The 27,513-nt window shown below is 40.5% G+C and overlaps 2 protein-coding genes across 5 annotated transcripts in view; one reads left to right on the forward strand and one right to left on the reverse strand.

Annotated features, from left to right (window-relative positions):
* The window catches only part of ids (iduronate 2-sulfatase), a 39,147-nt gene extending 21,465 nt beyond the window's left edge, over positions 1-17,682 (forward strand). The window contains exon 15 of one of the 4 annotated variants that reach the window (XR_008572989.1): positions 15,777-17,682. The gene's annotated coding sequence lies outside the window, so the exon portion shown is untranslated. Of the gene's footprint in view, positions 1-7,535; positions 8,055-15,526; positions 15,563-15,776 lie in introns of those variants that run through there. The other 3 variants (XR_008572988.1, XM_054793064.1, XM_054793065.1) reach the window with 3 other exon arrangements.
* aff2 (AF4/FMR2 family, member 2) overlaps positions 1,701-27,513 on the reverse strand; it is a 211,890-nt gene continuing 186,077 nt past the window's right edge. Inside the window, exons 16-26 of the mRNA XM_054793060.1 lie at positions 26,382-27,440; positions 26,177-26,292; positions 20,433-20,658; positions 19,603-19,736; positions 18,489-18,552; positions 17,793-17,929; positions 15,795-15,866; positions 13,512-13,605; positions 11,426-11,478; positions 9,221-9,432; positions 1,701-7,660 (exon numbers count right to left, since the gene is read on the reverse strand). Coding sequence (XP_054649035.1) covers positions 7,539-7,660; positions 9,221-9,432; positions 11,426-11,478; positions 13,512-13,605; positions 15,795-15,866; positions 17,793-17,929; positions 18,489-18,552; positions 19,603-19,736; positions 20,433-20,658; positions 26,177-26,292; positions 26,382-27,440 — 2,289 coding nt within the window. The 3' untranslated portion in view covers positions 1,701-7,538. The remainder of the gene's footprint in view (positions 7,661-9,220; positions 9,433-11,425; positions 11,479-13,511; positions 13,606-15,794; positions 15,867-17,792; positions 17,930-18,488; positions 18,553-19,602; positions 19,737-20,432; positions 20,659-26,176; positions 26,293-26,381; positions 27,441-27,513) is intronic.

Consider the following 27,513-nt stretch of genomic DNA (forward strand, 5'->3'; position numbering starts at 1 on the left):
GCTATAGAGCACAAAGTAGTGCCGAAAAACCATACACAGTGTCTATTACGTATGATTTTTCGGTACTACTTTGTGCTCTGTGTGTGGTATATATACTGTGTGTATACTAGGGATAAGCCGGATACTCGTTATAATTCATTTTGGCCGAGTACGAACATGAAACGAGTACAACTCATCATCTTTCGTAATCGTGACGGAAAAGCCTCATTATATATTCACTCTATAGTCACACACAGCAGCCGCCCCTCCGTAGACATAAACACAAATGCACAGCAACATAACATCTCGGCTATCAGCAGTGCACTAAACACAGTGAAATAGCATGCTAACAATATAATGAATTGGTGGCGATGCTGACGAGGCGAACTTTGCTCAGCGGTTAGTGACCAGCCCGGCGGCTGGATGCTTCAGGCACACGACACATACGATATAACCAGGTTACTCACGTTTATAGACGCGAAATGTTGGCTGAACATCAAAAACGAGGTCCGTGTTACAACTCTCAAAGAGAGGCAAAAACGAGAGGCATTAACTTAAATTTCTTTGTAGAAAGGCGCTTTATGAAGGTACTGTAAGTCCATTTACTTGTATTCACTTACAGCGCAGCCTTGCCACATCCAATATGGTGGCGACCGTATATGGTGTTCCTCTTTCCCGCTGTGCTTTTCTGTACTGTTGTTGTAAAAGGCTGCTCGGTTACATGTTTAGAGCTCACACAGTTGTTGATTATTCAGCATTATTCGGTGGTAGTGTTTTGTCTGTTGGTTTTTTTAGCTCTTTCTTTAAAGACACCGCGAGTAAGACTGGTATGTGGAGTGGTAACCCCGACCTGCAATTTCTATGGAGCTGGTAAGTTCATTGTGAACTCTGTTGTTACTCTCCTTGCTAATTAGATAATTACTTGCTTGCTAATTAGTTAGTTCTTCCTCACAGGCTTGTGAAGGCACAGCATTAATGACATAGAAATAAAAAGTTCGGAAAACGTCTGTCCAAACTACTAAATTATATCAGCTCCTTTAGTCTTTCACTTTTCACAAAAACAAACAAAACAGAGGCCTGTCCTACTAATCATGCTTAACTTACCCAAAACCTGCGTATGTGGAGGCTCTCAGTCGTACAGGAGTTGTCCATCGAGGAAAAGGCTTCTTGAGACGTCATCTGTACTTCTGTGAAGGTGTCGGACGAAGCTATTTTTGTCAAACAACAGAACCCATCATTGAATCGGAATGGTGGTTTGAGGTTTAATTTGGACCCTGTGTTCAGCAGGTTACTGAGACCAAAACCCACAGCTCTTAGTCTTGCAAATGAGGTGAAGCCAGGGCTGAGCCAGAACAATAGATGCTAACGAGCCAGTATCAGAGTCGTTCATACCCAACTCAGGGAGCGACACTTCCCTTTTTATTGGAGGTGTTAATAGCAGGAGAGGATTATACCACTACTCCGCCCAGGCTTAGTGTATAGAACCAATAGGAGGAGGGTGTTGGCACACCAATTCCGCCCACTCTTACTGTATTTAAGGCCTAAGCTACCAGCACTTATTAGTTCGCTGACGAAGCTCTTCGGATGAGGAGCGAAACGTCCGACACCTTCTTCACAGAAGTACAGATGACGTCTCAAGAAGCCTTTTCCTCGAGGGTTACCCAAAACCTCTTCTTTGTTGTCTGGCTTGACCGAGCCAGACATTGAGGGTGTTGGATAAGCGGTACTACGAAGCTGGATACAAACTGAATGAGTGAAGTCAGGATTTTCTCGTCCTGTTATGAGCACGTTCACATAAAGGGGGCGGCCTTAGTGGTAGATGACATTTGGAGCACGGAGTGGCGGGGGATTCCTGTATACACTTTTGGTATTAACACAACATTACGTCGTGTCGAAGAATCATCCTGATGGAAAATCCGCTGGATTCGTAGCTGCAGCATTTTAATATAAAATGCAGATAACGCCATCAAACCACTTTCTATTTGATTTTACCATTAAAAAAAAACACCCATTATTTACAATTTGAAGAGAAAAGAAATGAGAAAACATGGACATGGATCTACTGTGTGTCAAAAACACTGCAGTATTAGCAGTAAGCTTCAACAGCCCAATCACTGATGTTCCACAATGGTCCGACCTCATCCGGGCTTTGAGCGATGTGTTGCATTTAAAGCAGCATTCCTGTCAACAGAAACACGTCAAAGACAAATGGTCGTTGGTCTGACGCTACCATTTATTGCATGCAATATTTTTCATATCAGGCATTTCAGACAAACCCTCAAAAACATCAAGGAAAGAAAAGAACAACAACTGATGGAAATCAGACACTTTGAATCACATACTTTTCCTTAAAGCCAAAGCGCAGTGTCATCATAAACGCTAGTAAAAAGCTCATGGAAACATTTGATTTTACGAAAAACAATCTCATATTTGTACCAATATGGTATGGAAAATCACTTAGATTCATTCTTTGTTCTTAAATAAATAGAGCAGTTCCCACTGGACACGAATAGAGGCACTTAAGTTTTTTTCTCTTTTTTTTTTTTTTGTCAAAGTGAAATTTTTCCTTGCACATCCGCATTGTCTTCCATACACATTCAGCAGTGGTCACATGATTTCGAACCAAAACACTCACTCTGGATGAGTTGGATTTACACAGACCATGACAGAAAAATAAATAAAAGAACACAGCAGGAGGGGTGGGGGGGGTACACTGCGAAAGTGGCGTGACAAACCGGGTTTTATGCGCAAGATGCAGCTCAACGAAACCTAAATTCCCCCCAAAAAGGTCAAACGGTACTAAAACGGTGGCTATCAACTTACTTTGTCAAGTTCTCGGCTTTGTGCTCGGTGCTCGTTCACATAAAAAGTTGGCGTTTGACGTCATGTTATTCCACTTCCGCTCAAAACTGAAGCATTTTTTTTTTTTTTTTTTTTTTTTTACACAAGACGAGCAAGTCATTATTGTGGAGCGTGAAGAGGAGTGGAAAAAGATCATTGCTGCCAAAAGCGACGCTGTCGCCGCCAATAGAGCGAGGGAGGACCGCTGGCAGAACAATACCGAGCGTGTGAATGCGCAAGTTAACACTGATTATTACACTAATTATACCCTACTAGTATTTCATTTATCAACGCTTTAAGGCCCTGTCACACCTTGACGATTTAGCCAGCGCATGCCCGACGTGACCATTTTGATGGCATACGTTGAACTGTGGACGTTTTTTTCAATTTTGGGCGAATACATAGCGTATTCTTCACGAGTTCGACGTATACATGACGTATTAGTAACTTACATAGAACATTTCTATAACTTATAGACAACTTATACCAACGAATGTGTGGCGTGTTGCCGGCATTCACAACTTATGCCCAACGCCAGTCTAACTTATGCAAACCGCGCGGCAGCGTATGGCCGACGATGACGTGCCGTAGCCTGTAAAAAGGCTGCCATCGCAGTGTCAACATCACCATCATGCCGAAGAAAATTTCGAAGACGGCTGTCAAGAAGTATCAGGGTAGTGACGGAGGGATCCATCACCACCCACAGCCTCCCCCTCCCACTCTAGCTCTGATGGAGATGACGCAGGTTCTAACGCCTCTCAGGTATCGTCAATGGTATCGGAAGCTGCTTCCCCAGTGGCCTCCATCTCCTCTCAGCCAACTCTTGCCAAGAAGAGAGCCAAGAAGACACAGTTTTGTCCCAAGGTATGTTTACGTATTACGACTTGTGCGTAACTTACAAGTAATGTGTGTGAACGGGTGTCAACGATCGCATAACTTATTGCCCGCGTATGCGGGACATATGAATCATACGTTGACATACGTCGAAAAGTTTTGTGCGTGCACCAAATTTTTGGACAACTTGGACGTACTACGACGTATGCCGGCGTGCTCTTAACTTATACAAAACTTACCCATAACTTATTCAACGTACGCCAGTGTATTGGCCAAATTTTTCATACGTTTGCGTACGCTGGCTAAATCGTCAAGGTGTGACAGGGTCTTTATCAACATTGCACAACTTCGACATATTAACACTTATCCACTAAAAAAATTAATTAATTTTAAGTCATCTTTGAAATATGTCTACGAATATTTTTCACTGCTCTAAATTATAAAATGTTGTATCTCGTTGTAACCACTTGGAGGCAGCGTTGTCGTGTTTTGTGGCGACCGTTTTCCTTTGGGACAATTTTTTTCCATTTTGTTACAATAAAGAAGTGTTTTGTTGCAGTTGATTGATGCCTCAGAGTGCTTATTGCTCCAACAAATATTGTAATACAAGAAGACTAAACGGGCTGACCACTCATGCAAGGACTGCTGCTAGCATTGGCCGAGTTAATATTCCATACCGCGTTTTATTCCTGACGCTCCGCTCGAAACGTGAGCAAATGTAGTGTATTCTCTCGGCTGAAAATGTATCTCTCTCGAAGAGAATTTCATCAGGGAATGCCAGCGAATCAGCGTGATCTCGAAGTAGCCACTCCCGTCGTAATGCTGCCAGAATTGTTCCTGCTCCCACGTCCACCGGGTTCTCAATAAATGGTGACGCCATCTCCGAATAAGTGAAACACCGTCATAACCCATTTTTAAGATGAAAGTCTGGAGGTTTAGCAGTTACCATGGTGATACAGCTGCTTTAAAAGAGAGCTACCTTCGTCGAACAGGCAAGCCCGGCTTTACACTCAACACACCTCGCTAACCCAATAAACTTGCTTTGCAGCATACCCCACAATCTCTTAGCTGTGCCATAAAGAAACAACACATTAGTTGCTATGTGAAAGCAACCATAAACACACACCTGTCACACACACACACACACACGCACGCCCACACGCACGCACGCACACTACAGAATATAGATTTGCAACATCTTGTTTTACATCAGTCGATCGTCCATTCACTTTGAATTGACAAAAACAACCACAACAACAACAACACAACAACGTCACTGTTGGCAGGAGTCACAGTCTATAATTGTGGAGCACAAACATCATTATTGTCCCGTCATGTCGACACAATCAGCAGTACGCGTATACACACAACAACACAACACACGACCAAAATGTCCAGTGCTGATTGGATCAAATGCAATGTTGTCCAAAGTTGCCATTGTTGCACAGTCCATGGTGGGGGGCAATGCTTACCGTGGGAGCTGGAACTGAGCCACGAGAAAGGACAAATAGTAAGGCATACAAATAAGGAGATTTAGTGGCATTGGGAGATTGATAATTCTTTGGTCATATATTTATATTACATATTTATGTATATTTTACATAAACGTTTGGATTATCTTCACTGGTCTGATGCGACAATCACTGGATTGCCCGTTTGTGTCATCCACTCATTTTCTATGCCGCTTATCCTCACTAGGGTCGCGAGGGTATGATGGAGCCTATCCCAGCTGACTTTGAGCGAGAGGCGGGGTACACCCTGGACTGGTCACCAGCCAATCGCAGGGCACATATAGACAAACAACCATTCACACTCACATTCATACCTATGGACAATTTAGAGTCACCAATTAACCTAACATGCACACGCACGCACGGAGAGAACATGCAAACTCCACACAGAGATTCGAACCGCTCTCCTGACTGTGTGGCCAACATGCTAACCACTCGGCCACCGTGTTTGTGTCATTTTGTCAGTAATAAAAACAAACAAAATATTTGAGTATAATGTAATACTAAGGAATATATATACACAATAATCTCTTGTTTATCGTGGTCAATTGGTTCCAGACCCAACCGTGATAAATTAATTTCCGCAAAGTAGGATTCCTTCTTAATAAATAAAATATTTTCGTAGTTAGAGCATAGAAAACCTGTCTACAACCCTCTGAAAACAGTTTTCAATATTATGAGAGCCCTCTAGAAATGATAGAAACTCCTAAAGTCGCCTTTACACTTGTATAACCCAATATAGTAGACATAGTTCAAATTTCCTTTTTATTTCTGTATATCCTTCTTTGTACTTCCTGCGGCGGCTATTGTCTTGTCAATGTAACATTAATGAAACCTAGTGTCCAGTGTAGAATACTACATACCATCACAACATGTTTGTGTCTTCTGATTCCCTCATATTTGTATTCTAGTTCATTTAGCCATTTTTATGCTAGATAAATGCTTAATTTCGGCCAAAAATATGTAAGATTTGCTTAAATATGCATTTTTTTTTTTTACTAATAATAGGCTGTAGCCAATCACATAACAGCATGATTTAGTAATTAATATATTTTTCAAAAAATGATAGAGCAAAGCTGCAAAATTTAAAGCGGTGAGGGATCACTGTGTTCTTTATAGCCGACACGGGTAAGCTTTTCAATCCGGCTCGCCATACATTTCCAAATTAACATTGAAGCTGTAGCCAGCAATAGGATTTGCAATGCTCTAGCACTTATTTGCATTGAATAATCTGTATCCTTAATGATGGTCATGACAGTCGAGAGATTCGGACCAAAAGAGCGGCCAATATTGCTGATCTGAGCTTTTTATGATGTTCATTTCCACTTACAGTGGTAATGGCTTTCCTTTTCTTTGGCGCGCGGCCACTTGGGAGACATGTTATGCTTCCTCGGTGTGGCTGCGCAGGCACACACTGTATTCTTCCACCCAGCAAGAGGCGCACTTTACATCCCTGTGCTGTAACTAGTTTTTGAGTGAGTCTCTCATTTACAGTCCAAAATTACGTTTTTAATTAATTTATGGGAGCGCATGAGTAACCACGGCACCACCTGTACAGCTGACCTTTTACTTACGTTGTCAATTCTTCTTGATGTCTGGCATCACTGAAGAAAATGTCACAGGAATTTATGAATTGAGTGAAAACCACGGAAACAACTTTGTAATTAACCGCTTTGCTTAATAGCTGGCCTCACACGAAGGAGCTTCCACGGCCCTTTTAAATAAGAAATGAAAATCGTGTGTATTTCTCAGTGGATGTCTCACTCGCCCGGCCCTGATTTAGAGCGCTGATGTGTCTTAGCCTTTGTTAATTCAGTTGTAGTGTTTGTAAAGGAGCCTCTTTACGTGCATGATTCTTATCTAATTGATGTATTGTATGACTTCACCAGCTGGATCAGTATCAGACACACACGTTTCCTCTTTAGAGTTTCCTTCCAAAAGATTCATCCTTTTTAATCGCAGTAGCCTCTTCCATTTCCTTTTGAAAATGATCCCATCTTGTTAAAAATACATCTAACCTCTATTCCTACTCGGGGAGGAATCTAAACTACATGTACAGAAGTATAATTGTTGTCTCTCCAAAGAGCCACATCAGACACAGGTTAATTATGTTAATTTGTACTCGGTGAGTCACAGTCAAATGATTGCCATGAGTTGCCATTCATTCCTAAGTGCGGATGGATTTTCGCCCAATTAATCCACCTAGTCAATGCCATTACTGTACCGTGATGTGTTGAGTCATTGAAGCACCCCAGCGGGGGACTAAAGCATCATTGTGGGTGTCATCTCGCTTATCCCAGTCCTAGCTCCCAGGCACATTTTATGATTTTTTTTTCTCTTCTTCCCCATTTTTATCTGGCTGTGGTCCAGCGCCTACAGCAGGTGAGCCTCAATGCGGAGCCAGTGCAGCCCCTGTCTGATGTATCGCACCAGCTCGGTCATGCTGCTCTGCTGACTCAACGGCTCCATGGCAGAGTCCAGCTCCTGAAAGAAGTCTGCAGGGAGAGACAGAGACACTTGAGCTGAAACGCTTAACTACACTTTGGGTTTTCTGTGTCACACAGCTGAGAACATTAGCAGGTAACAGAAGGGCACTGGGACTGTTGACAATAATGGTTCTGAAGCAAGATGAGACCCACCTGCATCTCATACAAGACAGTGGGCATATTGTATATACATGAAAAACAATTCAACAGGGTAACCGACATATTAGAAACACGTCTCAGCACCCCAACATATGGTAACATGCATGCATCTTACATTTGAATACATCACGTTACGAGTCACAATTCCACATGCCCAAAAAGGAGTAGGAAGAAGCAGAGCTTATTCGATCCTCCCCCTTCACTGTTTCACAGCAATTGCTCATAAATTGGTTCACTTCCTGTATTCAACACCCTTTACAAATTCTGAAATAACATATAAAAAATGATAAGGCAGTATAACCGTGTGTTACAATAGAGTTACAATTTGTGACTCAATAGAAATAAGTTATTTAACCTTCATAATGAATAAAATAATAAATGTATAATAATAAGTGATGAAGAAGTTAATAGTTGACAGAAACACTGTTGGATGATGAGTGAGTACCGTCCATGTGATACTTCAGATAGTCCCAGGAAATGAAGAATAAGGAGTAAGGTGCCTATTTTTTTTTTAAGTGCTTGGAGTTATACACGTTTCCGAGACCCGCGTACGCAATTTGTGAAGGAAGGTGGGCTTATGTGATTCATTGACCAAGGAGGCGGACTTTGCCATGACGTCATTTTTTGCGGTGTTGTCTCGTGAATGCCATTGAAATCCGTGAAAAAGCTAAAGCACGCTTTTCATTTGGAAAGGCCTTATCCATTGAAAGAGAATGTAACAGCTTTATTTGATATCACCAAGAAAAACGTGGCTACGTTGTACTGCGTAGCCTTCTTACCTGTGCTTTTTACACGTGTGTTGTCATGGTGATGTGAGCGTGTGTACACACGCTACAACCACAGTGACTGTTTCCTGGCTGGATGTAAATAGTAACTCCGTAGATGAAAGTATGTTTGTATGTAGTATGCGTGAAAGTATGTAGTGCAGCAACCCCGATGTGTGATGTAGGAGTTCTGTTAAGTCCAACTGTGGGGGCTTTGGGTGTGTGTGCGTGCAAGGGGGAGACTGACAGTTTGACAGTTGACAGACCGCTGCACTTTTGATCTATGTGGAGTGATTGTGACCGACAGCAACCCATTTTGTTAAATAAAGCGATTGTCGATTGATCTCCTCAATCGCTTCCTCGTCCTTTTGGGCTTAAGGAAGGCAGTCTCTGCGGGTGTACATGCACTGTACCTCGCGATTGACGCGATCGGATAACTGGCTGACTGATCACCATCACTGAAAGATGTGTGTTCATTTCAGACGCATGAATGGTGCAGTGGAAAGACAAAAAACATGTCGGAAGTTTGTAATATTATCCAGAACATCGATGCAGATAGATGGCACAGCTGTACCTAATGTTGCGGCCGGTGAGAATTGTACAATACAATACAAAAACAGACAAGTAAGAAGCGTGACACTCTTACCGTGACTACCAGTAGCCAGTCTATCCGCCGTCTCCCAGTGTTCATAGCTGCGCAGGATGTTGTTGGTGATGTTCACATGACTGGCCGCCATGTGGTGAATGCGTTGGGGAATGGCGACACTGCCCGACGAAACCGGCGTGCCTGCTGATCCGGCTCCTCCGCCGCTGGCCGGGGAGGGGCTGAGAGAGAGTGGAGATGGAGTCCCGTTGATTCTGGGGGACACAGAGAGGCTGTGAGGGCCAAGTCCTGCTATGAGATTTAAAACAGGAACCTATTGTCTGCTGGAGGTCACAGTTGGGAGTTTGTTAGCGTGTTAGCATAAGAACCTGCTCAGATGCAAACAGCAGGCGTTTGGTGATTCAGCATGTAGATTCATTTACACATGCGGGTACAGTGGAATATCTGAGGCATACTCACACTACGGCACTTGTACGAGCCGTAACATTTACTTGTCCCATTACTTCTATTCTGCTGTTTTCCTGCAATTTTTCCAATGTCCAGTTATTCCGATTGCCGTAATTTCCGGACTATAGTGCGCACTATTATATTAGCCTCACGTGCTAAATTTAAAGAGAAAAAAAGGTTTGTACATATGCACCTACCGCAGGCCGCAGGTGTCCACATCGTAACATGGGATATTTAGTACACAGGAAGATGTTGCAGGAAATGATTTTTGATTAAATAAATACTCTTTTCCAAGCAGTGCCGAACAGTGCATGTAATATGAATAGTTAAATAGCAGTCAACCAGAAAATTCATTCATCTCTCAGAAGGAGTTCTGCTCCTCCTGGGAACTAAAACCACTAAAGTCTTCTTCTTCAGAATCATAATTGAACAACCTCATAATTCCTTCGTCACACACTTTGTCAGTCACTCTCTCTCTCTCTTTCGTTGTCACTTTTGTCTTGAGGCAAATTAGCCATTTAGCTTGAGCTATCTTCTCACTCTCTTCATCACGTCCAGCCATTCGAAACCCCTTGGTGATACTGGACGGTTGTTCTCCACTTGCTCAAACTTACGTAAGATGTGTCAGATCAAAACACGATCGCTACATAAGACTTCAAAACGTGATATTAGCTTCCACTTCACTCGTCCACATCACTACTTCATGAAGCTGCACTCTCAGCATCACGGGAAATGTAGTTTTTAGCCATAAATTAGCTGCATCACCCTCCAAGCCACAGGGTTCAAAGCGTGAGAAAAAAGTTGCGGCTTACACACCATAAATTATGGTATTTATTTTGCACATATTTGCTGCTGTCATGAATGACTTGCAAGAGAGGCGATTGCATTATTTAAACGACACGCTCTATTTTTCTGTATTACTGCAATTTCTCTGACTTTGGGGACTATTTCCAGTCTTATTTGAAGTCGTTGTGATGATTTATTTTGCACGCTGTTGCCGCTGTCATCAATGATTTGCAAGAGGGAGGGGTGATCACATTATTTAAACGACACGCTCTATTTTGCTGCATTACTGCAATTTCTCTGACTTTGCGGACTATTTCCAGTCTTATTTGAAGTCGTTGTGATTATTTTGCACACTGTTGCTGCTGTCATGCATGACTTGCAAGAGTGATGATCACATTATTTAAAACAACACACTCTTTTGCTTTATTACTGCAATTTCTCTGACTTTGTGGACAATGAAGTCGTTCTGATTGTGTGTATGTTTGAAAACCATAGAGGTATAAAGAGAAGACATTTTTTCTAGCTGATAATGCCATGATTTCTGGCTTTTGCACTGAAGTAACTTTAGTCATGTCCTGCAGCTTTACACAGTGGGTATGTGTCTCAGTGACGTCATGCTTGTGATTGTGGCCTTGGCCCTGGCTGATCAACAGACGTGTGCTGTAACAACGGCACACGCGCTCCCCACACACATGCTGAGGTCCATTCCCGCTGTTATGCAGCGTCAGAGCTGTTCAAACTCATTAGCCTCACATCCACAGCTTCTCCATGCCTCTCCTCCTCTATCTATCACCACCCACTCCATCACACCTCCGTCAGCGCTCGACAGCCCCTCCAGCCTTCTCCTGCACACATCTACAACAAATCAGTCCCTTTCTTTACTTCCCGAAGGGTTTGTTTGTCTACAAGATTGTGGGAGATGTCACGGTATTTTGCAGAAGAGCTCTGGTGAATTCTGAATTCCAAATGATCTATGGGGACGTAAGCGTGCATGCATGCGTGTACTGTACTCACTTTCCATTGGTCCTCCAGGGAGAAGGTGCTTGATGGGAGCTCTTGGCTGAGTTCTGGTACACAAAAACACATAAAAAAAATGCTTATATACACCAACTGAGGAATACAAAATATATAATAATACAGAATACATTTAAATAGCATGGGCCACAAGGATAGTTACATAATATTTCAAATGAACATGTGATGTGGCCAAAAAACAAAAATTATCTTTATTTTAAAATATCAGATTATTCAGTATTATTCATGATAATAATTATTATTAATAATTATGTTTTGTTCAGGGGCTGCACGGTGGTCTAGTGGTTATCATGTTGGCCACACAGTAACAGTCTGGATATTGGGAAGACTTGGGTTTGATTCTCCCTTGGGCATTTCTGTGTGGAGTTTGCATGTTCTCCCCGTGCGTGCGTGGGTTTTCTCTGGATATTCCGGTTTCCTCCAACATTCCAAAAACATGCATGTTAGGTTAATTGGTGACTCTAAATTGTCCATAGGTATGAACGTGAGTGTGAATGGTTGTTTGTCTATATGTGCCCTGCGATTGGCTGGCGACCAGTCCAGGGTGTACCCCGCCTGTCACCCGAAGTCAGCTGGGATAGGCTCCATCATAACCCCGTGACCCTAATGAGGAGAAGCAGCATAGAAAATGGATGGTTCAGTATTAAATAGAATTGTTAATTAATTATTATTATATATGAAGTCATTTTGAAGTTTTATAACAAATACAATCACTAATCATTTATTTAATGTCCTAAAAAAATTGCAAGCATGCAAGTAATGTGGTTTTACATACTGTAAGTAAGTGTATTTTTTTTTTATATACAAACATGAACTTAACAGCATTTCCATAAACATTTGATTAAATATTAATTCAATGTATTTATTGATTATTCTTAAGTATTTTGTACGTTTTATAATAATTGTAATCACTACTAATTCATGTTATCTACTATTTTTTAACATTTTTAGAGTATTTAAGAGTATTGTAGTTTTAGCCACTGGAAGTGTTTTTTTTCTATATTAAACATCAACTTATAGTGACATTATAGTAAACATGAACTGAACTGCATATTTATTAGATGTATTAAGTATTAATTCAGTGTAATTATTAATTAATTATCAGTGTGATATTAAGTACTTATTAATGTGTTAATAATTACACTGTTAGGTAAATTCATCCATCCATCCATCCATTTCCTATACCGCTTCTCCTCATTAGAGTCGCGGGGGCATGCTGGAGCCTATCTCAGCTGACATCGGGCGACGGGCGAGTAAATTGGCTACTCAAAATTGTCCATAGGTATGAATGTGAGTGTGGATGGTTGGTTGTCTGTATGCGCCCTGCGATTGGCTGGCGACCACTGTTAGGTACCCGAGTATTGAAGTTTTACCTACTATAAGGTTATTTTAAAATATACAAATATGAACTTAACAGCATATTCATTACATTGTGTATACGTATAAGTATTCATTAAATGTAATCTCCAACTATACAAACTTCACAGCATATTCATTACCTTGTAGGATGACTTTAATTCTCCCTGTCGAAATGTACAGTATTATATTTATTTGTTTAAATGTGAGTATTATAGCAGGAGTTAGACAGTTTGCATTTGTTACAGTGAGCTGCTCCAGCAGATTTAATTGCTTTTTGTGCCGTCTTCAAGACACACTGTGCAGTATTTTCACAGCCTGAGCCCTACACGTACACACACATGCACACACATTGCAGAACTCCCATTCCGTGGCTTCCCAGAAATCCAATCCCATCACAGCAAATGCGGCACAGTGATAATGACATCCTCCGTAATTAATTAAACCACACATAATTAATCAAAACAAGCACATTAAACCCTAACAATCCTCTCTGATGATTGATGGAGCTAATTAATGCGTTAATATCAAAGAGAAAGAATGGATTTTAATAACATCATGCAAAATTAATGCACAGGCGCCATGAAAATGAATATGAAATGTGTTTTAGGGAATGTAATTGGCTTTTGCATGTTTTTCACCCACAGAGAGGAAAATTAGAGAGGAAGGAAGTCATGTCCCAGTCCGTGTGTGTGCATGTGTGTGCTACCTTGAAATACTCCATCAGTGAGCGTGAGTACTTGACAGCATGGTCTTTCTTCAGATGGAACATCCGCAGATACAGCAGAGACAGACAGCGGTTACTATGGAAACAAAACCATTAGAAGCCAGATGAATCCTCTATACAAATTCCCCTTTAAAGCCCCGTTCTCAATACTATTTTCATCCAAAGAGAATGTAATGATGTTTTCTCTAATGTGGAGCTACAGTTTGTTTGAAAGAAAGAACAGAAGTTAATAGGAAGCCAAAAGTGACCTGCAAGACAATATTACCTGAGAGCACACTGGGATGTAACCTTGCAAGGCTCGCAAGCCGGCAAAAATACACTTTTGCAATGTCATAAATCCATTTAAGAAGAGTTTCTCTTCAGCGTTATGTAGTTTACTATCATATACCCTCAAACTGTGAGCCTTACTAGATGTGGGTGATATTACATAAATCCAGGGCCAGTATACAGATACTTTTTACTTTGTGATTTTTGCTTTGAAGTTGTCGATCATCCGATTATAATCAGAAATAGACGCCTGCGGCCGAGGGTGAGGCCTCCCAATGGATATATCCGTCCTTTACACGATTTTATATCCATCAGGGGCCTACTTTTGTCCCTTGAGGACATTGCTTAAAGCTGCAAGCCGCGTTGAATGGACCCTCCACCACATTCTTCATTATACCAGGATATGATCGTCATCACACATAAACAATATTGTTGTCAACATTTTGTTGAGACCAAATAAACCACTAATGTAACGAGATATATCATAACAAATAATAAATACAATAATATTTAATTTCTTATGAGTATTTTTTGTAATTGTTTTTGGAACGTCAAGATGTAGTTTATGTGACACAGGGTTTCCACTACAAAATAAAAGCTGACACATCTTAAAAATAAGTTGTTTTTTTTTTAAAACTTCCCTCCATCTTTTTTCTATGCCACTTATCCTCATTAGGGTCGCGGGGGTATGCTGGAGCCTATCCCAGCTGACTTTGGGCAATAGGCGGGGTACACCCTGGACTGGTTGCCAGCTAATCACAGGGCACATATAGACAAACAACCGTTCACTATTCAATGTGATAGCCTAGTGGTTAGCATGTTGGCCACACAGTCAGGAGATGGGGAAGATCTGTATTCGAATCTCCGTTGACATCTCTGTGTGGAGTTTGCATGTTATCCCCGTGCAAGCGTGGGTTTCTCCTAATCTCTTCCACATTCCAAAAATACTGTATTTATATGTCACTCCTGTGTTCTATGTACAGTGTGAGTGACTTAAGTGTTCATTTGGATAAGAGTTCCGACAAAATATTAAAATTCGACTTACAATGCGTTGTCGGAACGAAACTTGGCCACCTGTAATTGTTAAAATAAACATACAAGAGAGCTGAAAAATATTGATCTCATCACGCTAGTTTCAATCCAATACGAATACGACCCTTGTATTGACAATATTGATATTCGGATCAATCCGCCCACGTCTGGTCTTCGCATTGACTCAGTGAGTGGTCTCTGTACAAACAGATCATTTTGTTTCATCCCACAAGGGAGCTGTAATTACTTTTACTCTTGACTATGTTTGCACCATGTGGTACAGCTCAATTGGGTTCCATTCAAAGCGCAGAGCTAATGAGAGATCAGCAAAGCAGATACTGTAGCTGCATGAAAGCCGTAAAGCGGGAAATGAACCAGTGAGTTCAACAAAAACAAGACATAAACCCGTGGTCCTTTGGTTTTCCTCCCAGTCTGAAACGTCCACAAAGAAAAAAAAACACTTTATCAATTATAGCCTGACTCTAATGAAGAATCAAGTCAAGACCCAAGTTTCACTGACTCACGGGAACTCAAAGAAGACTAGAGTTTCACTGACTCTCGAGCACTCAATGAGAGATTTGATTTCACGGGAACTAGATGTAGACTCACGATTCACTGACTCACATGTACTCGACGAGAGACTCGCGTTTCAATGACTCATGGGTACTCGATGAATACTCGATTTCACTGAATCACAGGTACTGGACCACGGGTGCAGACTCGAGTACCCGTTTCACTGGGGGGGAGTGGTGATGGTGGCGGGCATGTGCGAGTTTCTGCGCAAGTGAATCGAGTACCACTTCACTTCGAACACTTTGGTGAGTGACTCAAGTCAGTAAAAGGAATCGAGTTTCCCATCACTACGGTGAAAGTTGACATGAAAATATTTATTGAAGACAATGTTCAATTTTTTGGGGTGTTCTTAATTTTTTTTTCCCCTGCACGCAGAAAGAAAGAGAAACCTACCACAACACAGCAAGTTTCTTCTCAGCGATGGTGGCTGAATGGCTGGTGAAGTTCTTCAACCTCATGGCATACCTGAAGACGAGAGACACTAATTAATAGGTGACAGGTTAAGGTTAAGGTTAGGTGGATTTCATTCAGACATTGGACATTTGGCTGTCAATCTGCAGTGTCTATGCTAAAGTGGCCAAAGGAAGCTTTACAAGACGCTGTGGAAGAATAAGTTTGACCTTTGGTTATTGATTGGGGTTTTCACAAAGAGCTATGGAGGTCATCTGTTACCTGCTGCCCTCAGTGATCCAATCAGCTACATTACTGCTTCCTGAGGTGCTTAATCAGTCAAATGAAATTCAGCAGTGACAGGTGAATCAAGGGAGACGACTTACACCTTTATGCTTTATTGATCGCTTGCAAAATTTTCGTCCTTCCTCCTGCTCCCCTCCGCACTGAGAGACCGAAAGTGCAAATTAGCAGCCCTGAAGCTATAGCAAAGAGTCAGTGTCTTGCTCAAGGACACTTCAGCAGGATGGATGTGCTTGAACTGGAGGCCTTCAGCCTTCAACTCAACAGAGGTGCAAGCTGTTTGTCATACATGACAAAGTCTCACTTTGCACACATTATGTTGAACTTAATATGACTTCAGCATACCTGTCAACATTCGAAAGCATTTGAAAAGAAGGGAAATTAAATATGGAAAAATAAGAAAAATTCCCCCCACCCTCTTAATGGAACACTATGTTATTTGAATCGTTGTGGTGGGGTGCGTCATGGGCGTAAAAAAATGAAACAATATAATGTGGTGCAGGTCCGCATAGAGCCAAGTCAAATCAGTTTTATTTATATAGCTCCAATTCACAACAGACGTTATCCCAAGGCACTTCACCCACGCTTCTCATATATTACAGAGAACCAACTGAACCCCACATGAACAAGCACCTGGTGACAGAGGAAAAGGAAAAACCCCATCTTAGGAAGAAACCTCAAACAAAACCCAAACTCTGTGGGGCGGCTGCTTGTGTTGACGGTTGGGTTGAACTAGAGAGACAGAGTAGAGGGGCAGAGTGTAGCTAGAGAGACAAAACAGGATACAGGAGTTTAGCGACGAGGTAAGGGATGTACGAAGAATGGGCAACAGCCATATCCACAACAGTAATAGTCCCATGATGACAGTAACAACGGTAATGGTGTCCGCCCCCAACACCACCACCAAGGAAGTCCGATCCACGGAAGACAACAGCCATGGTTTCATCTCTTTCCTTTTCATGGTCTTGTGCATCAATTGATAATAATGTGTATTATCACCACCATCTTCAGAAGATGGTGGTGACGTTTCTAACTTAAACCACAGCTTGGGGTTTGTTGTTTTTAATCTTACTAAAGGCTGAAATTGTGCAAATGTCCTGATGAAATACAGGGCAGAAACCTGAGATGAGGCTGCCTCAATATCTCTTCTCGGCTTTGTGCGCAAACCCTGCCTACAGTCTGAGTGCGCTCAGTAAGTGCACTAAGTTAGATCATGGCGCTTTGTCAGCATGTCTCCAATAATACAATGTTGCAGAAAGATTTATTATACACCGTGACTTTCTACAGCCTGTGCAATGTCTTTAATGTAAATGTGGCATCATTATTTTTGATAATCGAACAATAAAATACACAGAAATGTCATACGGGAGGCACTTGCATTACATCCTGAAGGGACGGAGGCATGCGTGAGCTGGAAGATGCTTGTTACTGCCATCCTTCCACAGAGAGCAACAGCCAATATTGTTGTGGGCTTTTTTTTGACAGCTGGAGAGCAGGAAGTCAAATGCAAGCTATGTTTATGCTCTCACTTTTTTTTTTTTAAAGTAATTTGTCCAAATCTGGTCATGACCAGTAAAAAAAGGCTTAATAGTCATCACGTTTCATGTAATTTATTTTCTACTCTATTTTCAAAGTGTGGAAGGAAACCATTAAGTCAAAAAGATACTATAATCAGTGTCACATAATATTGACCCATACCTGATTAGCTCGACGGTTTCCGAGTACATGGTGTATGGAGATTTAGCCTCCAGGGGATCTCGCTCCATTGCGTTTCCACACTCAATGAAAGAGAGTGCGCCGTCTGCGTAGTTCACCGCTTTACCAAATTTGTCCATCTACACACAGAGAGGAATAGACAAAGAAGGAGGAAGGGGAGAAACATGAAACAAGACCGCTATGAATGTCTAAATTGCCTTGTCTTCTCTATGAGTAATCCTCCTACTAAGAACCAAATCTCCCGATAACTCTGAGGAAATAATGCGTAAACATAAGATAAATAGCAAGTTAAATCAATCTCATTTGGTTGTCTAAAGACATCAGATAATTTGTTTGATAATGTGTAATCTTGCAGGCACCATCAGAATGCAATGTTCCCTTGGAGAAAAATGGTGCAATAAATAACACAAATTATACAGTGCAGTCCTTGATATGACAGATTTCACACTGCATACACTTAAACACACACAGGCAATGATGCACACAACTCAGCCAGAACACACATAATTACAGTCAGCTTTGCCTTCACATTGTGTGTTTTCAAATCATTTTCTTGCCAACTCTGTGCAGCTATGTTCCTGCTTGCACAAGTTCATGGAGGTGTCACTGTGTGTGTGTGTGTGTGTGTGTGTGTGTGTGTGTGTGTGTGTGATCTGTAGTGATTACAGATAAACTTACCAAAGCATCAGCCTTGTGCTTTAGCCTTTTAGCCTCCTGCATGTAGTAGTCTGCGCTGTGGACTCTGGATACAGGACCGAGAGCATGAAAATAGGCATATTGTAAATAGCATGTTGGTGCAGATATGTCATTTAGCCAAAAAAGAAATGCATGACGGCTCCATATATAACAAACTAAGTAAGGCTAGATTGCATTGTGATTTATAATTGAATGATTTTAATTGAATGCAGGAAACAAAATGTCTAAGAAAAAGAGTAGACTTTTTTTTAACATTAGTTAAGCTCCCTGAAGAGTATTCATGACTCAGTGACTCAGTATATTTATTTATTTGAGCTGAGAACAGACTCAGCAGCATCATTTAATAAGTTGAGTCATCTAATGCCCAGATGACTCACGTACATCACCTGCAGTCAACAAAATGACTTTTAAGTGTCTTGTAATGCAAATATAAATCAATATAAATACAACACTTTTGTTTCTGGAGACAGATTAATAATAATAATAGTGATAATACATTATAATGATAATACATTTTATTTAGAAGCACCTTTCAAGAAACCGAAGGACAATGTACAGTAAAAAACAGATAAACTAAAATGACAAAGTGAATCACAGAAAGTATGAGGTCGTAGAGGTGGGTTTTATGTCTGGATTTGAACAGAGGAAGAGAGTTTATGATGGTGGGAGTGAGTCCCAACGATTAGTCATGGCAAAGAAATGAACATTCAATTCACAGGCAACAAGTCTTGTGGACATTCCTGCAGTCCCTCAACACTTGCGACATCTGTGCCTTTGTCATTGTGCACATTTTGGAGTGGCCTTTTAATGGAGCCAGCCTAAGGTACACATCATGGTGTCTAACCAGCATCTTGTGTCTAATCATATGCCACACCGGTGAGGTGAATACATTATCTCGGCAAAGCAGGCACTCACTAACACATATTTAGACAGATTTGTCAACATTATTTGAGAGAAATGGGCGTTTGTGTGCATAGGAAGAGTTTTGCATCTTTGAGATAAGCTCATTAAAACTATGTACCCAACATACACTGAATATGACAGAAGCTGATTCATATCAGCCATAAAAACGGTGTTAGGAGTTGTTTGTACATACGTGTCACTAAACAACAGTCTCGGTCTGGGAGGTTCTGGAGGTTCCATCAGTGGTTCCGACCAAGCATCTGAGTCCGACTGCCCATTGGTAGGGTAACTGTGTCCACAGGGCTTCTCACTATGATTATCTGTTAGCTGTAAAAGGGAGACCATTGAAATACCAAATGTAATTTACATAAAGGATCTCATAAAAGTGAGTATATTCCTCACATTTCCAGCGTATCTTCTCAAGGGAACCTCTACCAAGATAATTATGTCTTGCCTACAGTCACCGTGTTGTACTCACTTATATTACCAGCGATTTAGACAATAACTACATATACTGCTTTCCAAGCTGTACACTGACTACTCTTAAGTTATATCTAAGTTTAATGTATACATAACATGACAAAACACTAAAATATCCATATTGGTCCTGTTTGATATCCACGTTTGCATACCTCATGATGATTTCTGAATATGTACAATAATACACTGCTTACACTTAGGGATATTTTGCTCTGCCATGGAATTTCAGGAAATAACTCAAAAGTGCTGGCTTTTTTAGGTTTAGGCAATTTTTAGGTGACATTAAAAATACATTAATTAGATAAATCAATTACAGACCACAATTAATCTCAGTTCTTTTAAATGTCTTGACAGCACTAGATCGATCTATTTGATTCCTTTTATTTTTATGTGCTATATTCATAAGCTATTTTATTGATGTACACTGGAATTGAACAATACAATGCTATTTAGAGAAATAATGCAGCATAACCAGCCAATAATATGTGCGCAAGATTATTCTTATCTTTTCTCTTGCTGAGCAGCAGACTCATTGAGACTTACACTTCCAGCATTATTTCTTGCATGTGATAATGCTTTGCTTTCTCCTCTCCTGTGTCTGTGTGTGGAAGAGATGGGGCAGGGCAGTGGCCCAGTGGCTCCGCCCTCCTGACTGAAAGATGAACTGCTCTCACAGGTCTTTTTATGAGGGGGTTCTTCAGAGAGGGGTGAAAGAAGTGGAGGAAGTAGCTTCTCATCGTGCCGCCGGGACTGTTTCCTGCTTAGAGATCTGTGGAACACAGGCAAACAGACACGTACGCACAATTAATATTGCAATAATATTGCCAGTGGATGCCATGGGATTTGGAAATGTAACCTTGTAATGTTTGAGCTTCTTGCAGGAACTCGGATAAGATTGACAGAAAATTATTATTCAAGTCATTAATATCCCCAAACAATTCCTCCATTTGTGATGCATTGTTAATATTCGAGTGTGCTCATAAGCTTAGCAGGCTGAGAAAATGAATGTTGGCTGGCATGGATGGAATTTACCTTTACGTAATTATATTGACTTCATGCCAAACAAGCTAGATCAACAAATGCATGTTTGTAGACAACAACAATGTAACCTCCTGGTCATACTTTCCCAACCACCGGGCTGTGGGGCGGAGCCAAGCCAAAACTATCAGGTGCAATAATTAAAAAAAAAAAAAGACGCTGAAAAAAATACTTTTGTAAATAACTACACAAATGTTCTGCCTATGGATATCAATTTTGGAAATAAGAGTTATTTTAATCACAGTTACAAAACCCACAGTTTTTGTATGTTTATGCTGTTTTGTTTCATTGTGTTTCAGAGAGCGGCGATCCTTCCCACTTTGCTCGACACTCTTGAACGCACCGTAGTTGTGTGCATGTGCTAACATTTTCCGACATTGCATGGATAGACTTAATAATAATGGATTCGATTTTATATAGTACTTTTCAAGGTACCCAAAGCACTTCACAGTGAAGTGAACCCATGATTCATTCACACACTGGTGGTGGTAAAGTACATCTGTAGTCACAACTGCCCCGGGATAGACTGACACCCGCCAACCTTCTAGTTTCTGTTTCACTTTTGCGTCACACAGCAACTATGGCGTGTTCAAGGACTGCCGAACAAAGTGTGAAATCTCAATGCTTGATGAAAAAACATTATCGGTGATGCATAAAGACACAAACATGCAAATATTGGGTGCTTTTTTTTTAAGCAGTGGTACATTTTACCTGTACAGTTATCCATCGCCACTCCGCGCTTTGAGTTTTGCGGCTTCAATCTGTCACAGTTTTTCAGAAATATATTCATTCATAAATTATGCTGTTTTGTGGTTGAATATGGCCTATTATGAGTAAAAGAAATAGGCATAATTACGCAAATGTTGCGTATTTTTTCCCAAATGAAGAATTTTCCAGCATAAAAATGGCTAAATGAAGTAAAATACAAATAAATTAAGTAAAATACAAGGCATTCAAAGATGTTGCGATGATATGTAGTATTCCACACTAATCACTAGGTGTCAGTAATGTTACCGTAATGTCCGGTGAGACCAAAGACACTAGATAGATAAGACTGTCCACTCAGCCGCAAATGAATGTTATAGAGTATAGTAGGCCAAGGAGAACAATGTCCGCCATGATGGGACGCAAGCAAGCTCGGCGAGGCGCGGTGCACAACAGTGTACAATGTATTCACTGGGTCTGAGCTGAGTGGAAAATAAAGTGATGGGCAGTGCATACCCTTTGATGAAATGAATGAATGTTATTTACTGAACAGAATTAATATATTTGTACAGTTGTCTTTTATTCACTCTATCATGTCGGACATGCCATGGCTGACTACATGCAGTGTGAAGGTAATGTAATATAATGTCTTGTCTCATCAATGTAACATTACTGACGCCTAGTGACCAGAATACTATATGACTTCAATGTTTTGCGACAAATAATAGGCCATAGTCAACCACAAAACATTCATTTTAATGTTTAATTAATTAGTGTAATTAATTTGATTAATGTAATTAATTTTTTTAATTAATTAATTTTTGAAAAACTGAGTGAGGGAGCAATGTTCAAAACGCAATGTAGCGACTATATAAATACATTTATTTAATTTTAATTTTAAAATTCAATTTGAATTAATTAATTTAATTTAATGTTAATATAATTTTTAATTTAATGTAATGTATTTAATTAATTAATTTCATTTTAATTTACATTTAAAATACATTATACTGCAAAAATATGACCTACACGTAGATGTCTATAAAAACCTCATCAGCAGTATGAAAGAAACTTTTTTACTTCTTTATATTACTTTTTCCCCACTTTACAGTGTTACCAAGGCTTAACAAGCAACATACAAAAAAAAAATATTTTAACTGAACTGGAATTTACACATTTGAGGTAGAAAACATCAATGCATTTAAGTTTTCATTTTTTAGCAAATGTTTTACCCCAAGAGATAATTGAAAAGGCACTAAAATGTTCTACATAAAATTTCATGAAAAGACAATAGAGCATACACAGATAAGATGGTCAAAAAAACAATAACCATAGATTTACTCTATTGACCTGCAAGTGTAAGTAGGACCACAAGTGGCATCGTTAGTTACCATTCTATTAAGTTGAATAAAAACATCTGGTTATTTTATCATGACTATAAGGCACAACAGAAATGTTATTTAAAAGTACTTATATTATATAGATAATTAACTTAAAGTAGTTACACAATGCAACATTTATTTCAGTAATGGCATTGTTAATACATTTGATAGACTATAGCCGAAATCATCATCATCACTGACTTGCCATGAATTCAACCAATCACCCACAGAGACAAAGTAGCCTTACGCTATGTTGTGTTGAGTCTTGGCCACTGTCCTGTTTATGTACAACAACCAGTGTTATAAATCTACAACGTTTTTATGACAAATACCTGTCTTTGACAAACCTGAAACATGACAAATGTGGTCTTTTGGACCATCTAGTAGTGCAATTAATGGCAGAACGCTGTACCGAGGACATATTCACAATGCACTGTTTCTGGGTTCTGCTTCTCATCTTGGTGACCTAACCCTTGCAGGGCATACTACAGAAATGGATGCCGAGTAACCAGTTTTATCTAGCATCTTTGGGTGAGACACCCAATCACAAGATTTGATTACCAGAACAACAGGCTTTTACTGCAGGTTTGAATTATCTCACAACAGGCATAACAATAGCAAACATGAGCTACTGTTGCGGCTGTAACCCACAGCAAGCTAAAAGTGAACTCTGAACTCCCAAAAGTGCTTCCTGTCTGCCCCCCACTCAGCTCCCCTAGCACCGGAAGACATTTACAACAAAACACACAAGCACAAGTCTTATTTATGTCTAAAAATGGCTTGTTTTGTCTTATTATATCTGCTATATTGGGTAATGCAAGGGTAAAGGTGACTATAGGGATGTTATTTCATGTATAGAGGGCTCTAATAATGTTAAACCCGTATTTAGAAGGTTGTAAATAGGTTTTCAATGCTTGAACATATGACAATATTCCATTTATAAATAAGGAATCCTACTTTGTGGAAATTCATTCATCACGGTCAGGAGTGGAGCCAATTAACTGTGATAAATGAGGGATTATTGTATTATCACATATTTGTAAATTAATCTTGACATAGGCCATTTCTTTTTTTTTATATCTTATTCACTCTATTTAAAAAAAAATAAAAATAAAAATCCATGAATTTATGAATGCTGAATGGCGAGTTTGTCTGGATCTGCTGTATAGAAAGCAAGTTGATCATAAAAACAATCGGGTTCCTATAATCAGGTCAGCCCAAATGAAATTTAACTGGATTTTGAATGACTATGAATCTATGAAGGAACATCAGCTCACTTTGAAACTGAAGCTGAAAATCTTTGGCACCCATGTTAAGATCCCAACCAGTCTTACAAACACACAAAATGAAAAAAAAACACATGAGCTCTTCTTTTGACCATCTGCTCTGCCTCTAACAGCACTTTTTATCCAAGATTTAACGTACCGTAGGGAGAGTTTAGTTGGATTTATCGTGTTAATTCTTAAAGAACATTCATGTATTTTTTTTTTTATCACTTTGTGACTACTCCATGTATTGAAAAATACGAAAAAATACTCTGAAGTTGATAACAACACAAACATTTTCAATGCTTTCAGTGCTTTCATAATTACTCTATGATGTAGGGGGATTTCATTTGTAGCTGAATGATGGGTTTCTCTGTAAACTGGTGCTTTCTTTTCCTTCCTGGTAGAACGCCAATGATTAGTCCCTCAGTTGCCTTATTGTAGCTCCTGTGACTCATATTGTTTGCAACACCACAGATAATATTTTTATGTTTTTCCTCTCACTAGAAGCTCTGGGGGGTTGATGCAATGCGAAAGTTGCTGAGCTCGCAGAACAGCACCGCAGGCCTAGACATTAGTGATAATATACAAAACCTGAGAGACAAAACTAATTAGTTGCTGTGTGTGTGTGTGTGTGTGTTCAGAATAATGGATGTGAGCATGTGCATATGGCTATGCTAATGTACGTGTATTTGTGTGTCTGTGTGCGTGTGTATTTCCGGGCCCTCGTATATCTTTTAAAGTGACAACTAAGACTTTTACGGCCTTATAGCACTAAATGACCACATTATATTTGCCAAATATTCCTCTACAACATACATACAGTACAGATCTTGGCCAGTTGTTTTCAAAAACTACAAAGCTGCTTTTCCCAAACACTCATTCTCTGTCATTAATTTATATCGTGATGAATTCACGGACCGAGTGGTGATAATCTGTCAAAAAGTCACAGATTAGAAACTGCTGAAAGGCTCTGAGTCGGGTAATCACATCAGCCACTTTACAGCTACTATAAAAAGCCTCTTGGGTGAAATACAGACGATACACACACCGAGACGACTGCCGCACAATGTTGAGGGTTCAACTTCAGGTCATCCTAACTTTCCCTTCCTTCTTTCTTGCCATATAATCACGATAGGGATGAGACGTAGCGTAAATCTCTATAGCTGCCACGCTGGCTCTTATAGAGAGTTATTCTGTTTTTAGAGATTTACAAGAACATCACATGTCATTTTTGTGTCACTGTATAATTTGTACTCCACAATGCTTTCATTAACATCCAAATTTAAACCTCAGTCAATATAAAGAAAAACATTAGAGTTCACAGTGGGAGACCACATTGACTCCATTTCTACATGTGGATTCTCTTCACAGTGGTGAGTGGAGTGGAAGGACTTAGTTTGAGACCAGCTATGGATCGCAAATGATCATGGAGAATGGATGTTGGGACATGGATGTTGTAAAGCGTCTTTCTTCAATACTAATTTGTACAGTAGAACTTTGGTTAGCGTACGCTCCGGTTAGCGTGTGTTGTTCTGTTCATGTAAAAATGAATGCCAAACTTTTGCTATACTTTGTATAAAGAGATAGTAATTTGTGACCACACCCAGTGGACTCACCCGCCAGAGACATAAACAGGGAGACTCGACACTTAAAAATTCAGAACTGAAGAACCCTTTAGGATTAAAGGTGAAATGTCCAGTTGCCTCAATTCAACCTTTGCAGCTATCCTGTACATAAGTCTGAAAAGTTGCAAATGCAGGAGCGGGCCCATTTAATAAAAATGTTGGCTCACTTGCTGAACACCTTCTGTTGTTTGATTGCAGAATGTCATGAAACATGAAACATAATTGATGTTGACTGTCCCTCCTAATGTGTGCTGGTTGTCTATACTTACTCCATAGAGCTGTTTTTGTGGTTGTGTATTGGAGAGATGCATGGTGGGAGTAGCTGACAGTCTTTGTCCAATTGCAGCTTTTTATTGCTGTTGATGGAAGGTTCACTGTGGTCCGACTGGGAAAATATGAAAGACAGAGCACAGACATGAGTAAGAAAGAGAGGGGGTGTGTAAAAGCTAGGAAACTAAAAAAACAACTGTACACCTTGTGTTTCCTCTTGCTCCTGCTGGTGTGCTTCTCTGTTGGGACAACCATGTTGCTCGTTGCTTGCCTCCTGTGTTTTCCTCCACTCTCCCCTCTGTCCATCTTCCCAGGCAGTCTCGGAAGAGTCTTTTCCTGTACACAGGGGTTGTCGAGGACCACGAGACCCTGACATAGCTTCTCTCTTCTTCCCTCTGTCGCATTGTCTCTTAGTCCTAAATGGAACCTTTCTCTCTCCTCTCTGTCAGCCTGTCTGTCCCTCTCTGTTAATCTATCCCTGTCACCTTGCCTCTCTGCGTCCTGCACTAATGGCTCATTTTCTTCCCCAAGCCTCTCCCCTTTGGCTAACTTCTGTCTTTCTCTGAGTCCTTGCCACTCTCTGTCACCCTGTTTTTGTCTCTCTCTGTCAGGCACCACGGCCCTGTCCCTCAGCCTTTCGCACCCTTTTCCTTCAGTTCTGTCCCTTTCCTTCATTCCTACCCGGGATATTTGACTAAAACCCTGTCCAGGCACCCTGTCAAGCAAACTCAGGTCGATTTTCACCCATAGACTCTGAGTCTCCTGGTATTCTCTAAGTGGGGAAAAAGGCAAATCTTGTCCAATGTTAAAGTGTGGTGACATGGACCCCAGGTCCTTGCATGGTCCACCTAACCCTCCGGGGTCAGGAACAGAGGTACCGAATGAACCACTTATGTTGCTAATGCTTAGCGTATTCGAGGCACTAATACTTACAGTGCCACCACTGCTGATGCTACTAGTGCTACTATTAATATTAGTGGTCACATTGCTACTATCTCGGACACAAAGCCCCTTCCCTCCAAAGGCTCCCAAACTTCCCATACTGTTGGCTAAGCCAAAACATGGGAGAGAAGGGGTGTATGAGTTGGATGGAGTCTGTGCGTTAATCCCGGCACGTGTCGACTGAGGCGGCAAAGCGGGGTTTTTGATGGCTTCCTCCGAATCCGACTGGCATTCTGAAGAAGAGGATGAAGAATCTGTTTCGACAAACTCTCTGGACTTGGGTGTGATTCTACTACTCGGGCCTCGGTGCTTTCTTTTTTCCTGTTTGGACAAAAAGAAAAAAAAATATTCTCACTGCTCCAATCAATTAAAGGATTAAAAATGAATTATTGTC

This window comes from Dunckerocampus dactyliophorus, chromosome 11 (genome assembly GCF_027744805.1).
Source record: "Dunckerocampus dactyliophorus isolate RoL2022-P2 chromosome 11, RoL_Ddac_1.1, whole genome shotgun sequence".
Lineage (NCBI taxonomy): Eukaryota > Metazoa > Chordata > Actinopteri > Syngnathiformes > Syngnathidae > Dunckerocampus > Dunckerocampus dactyliophorus.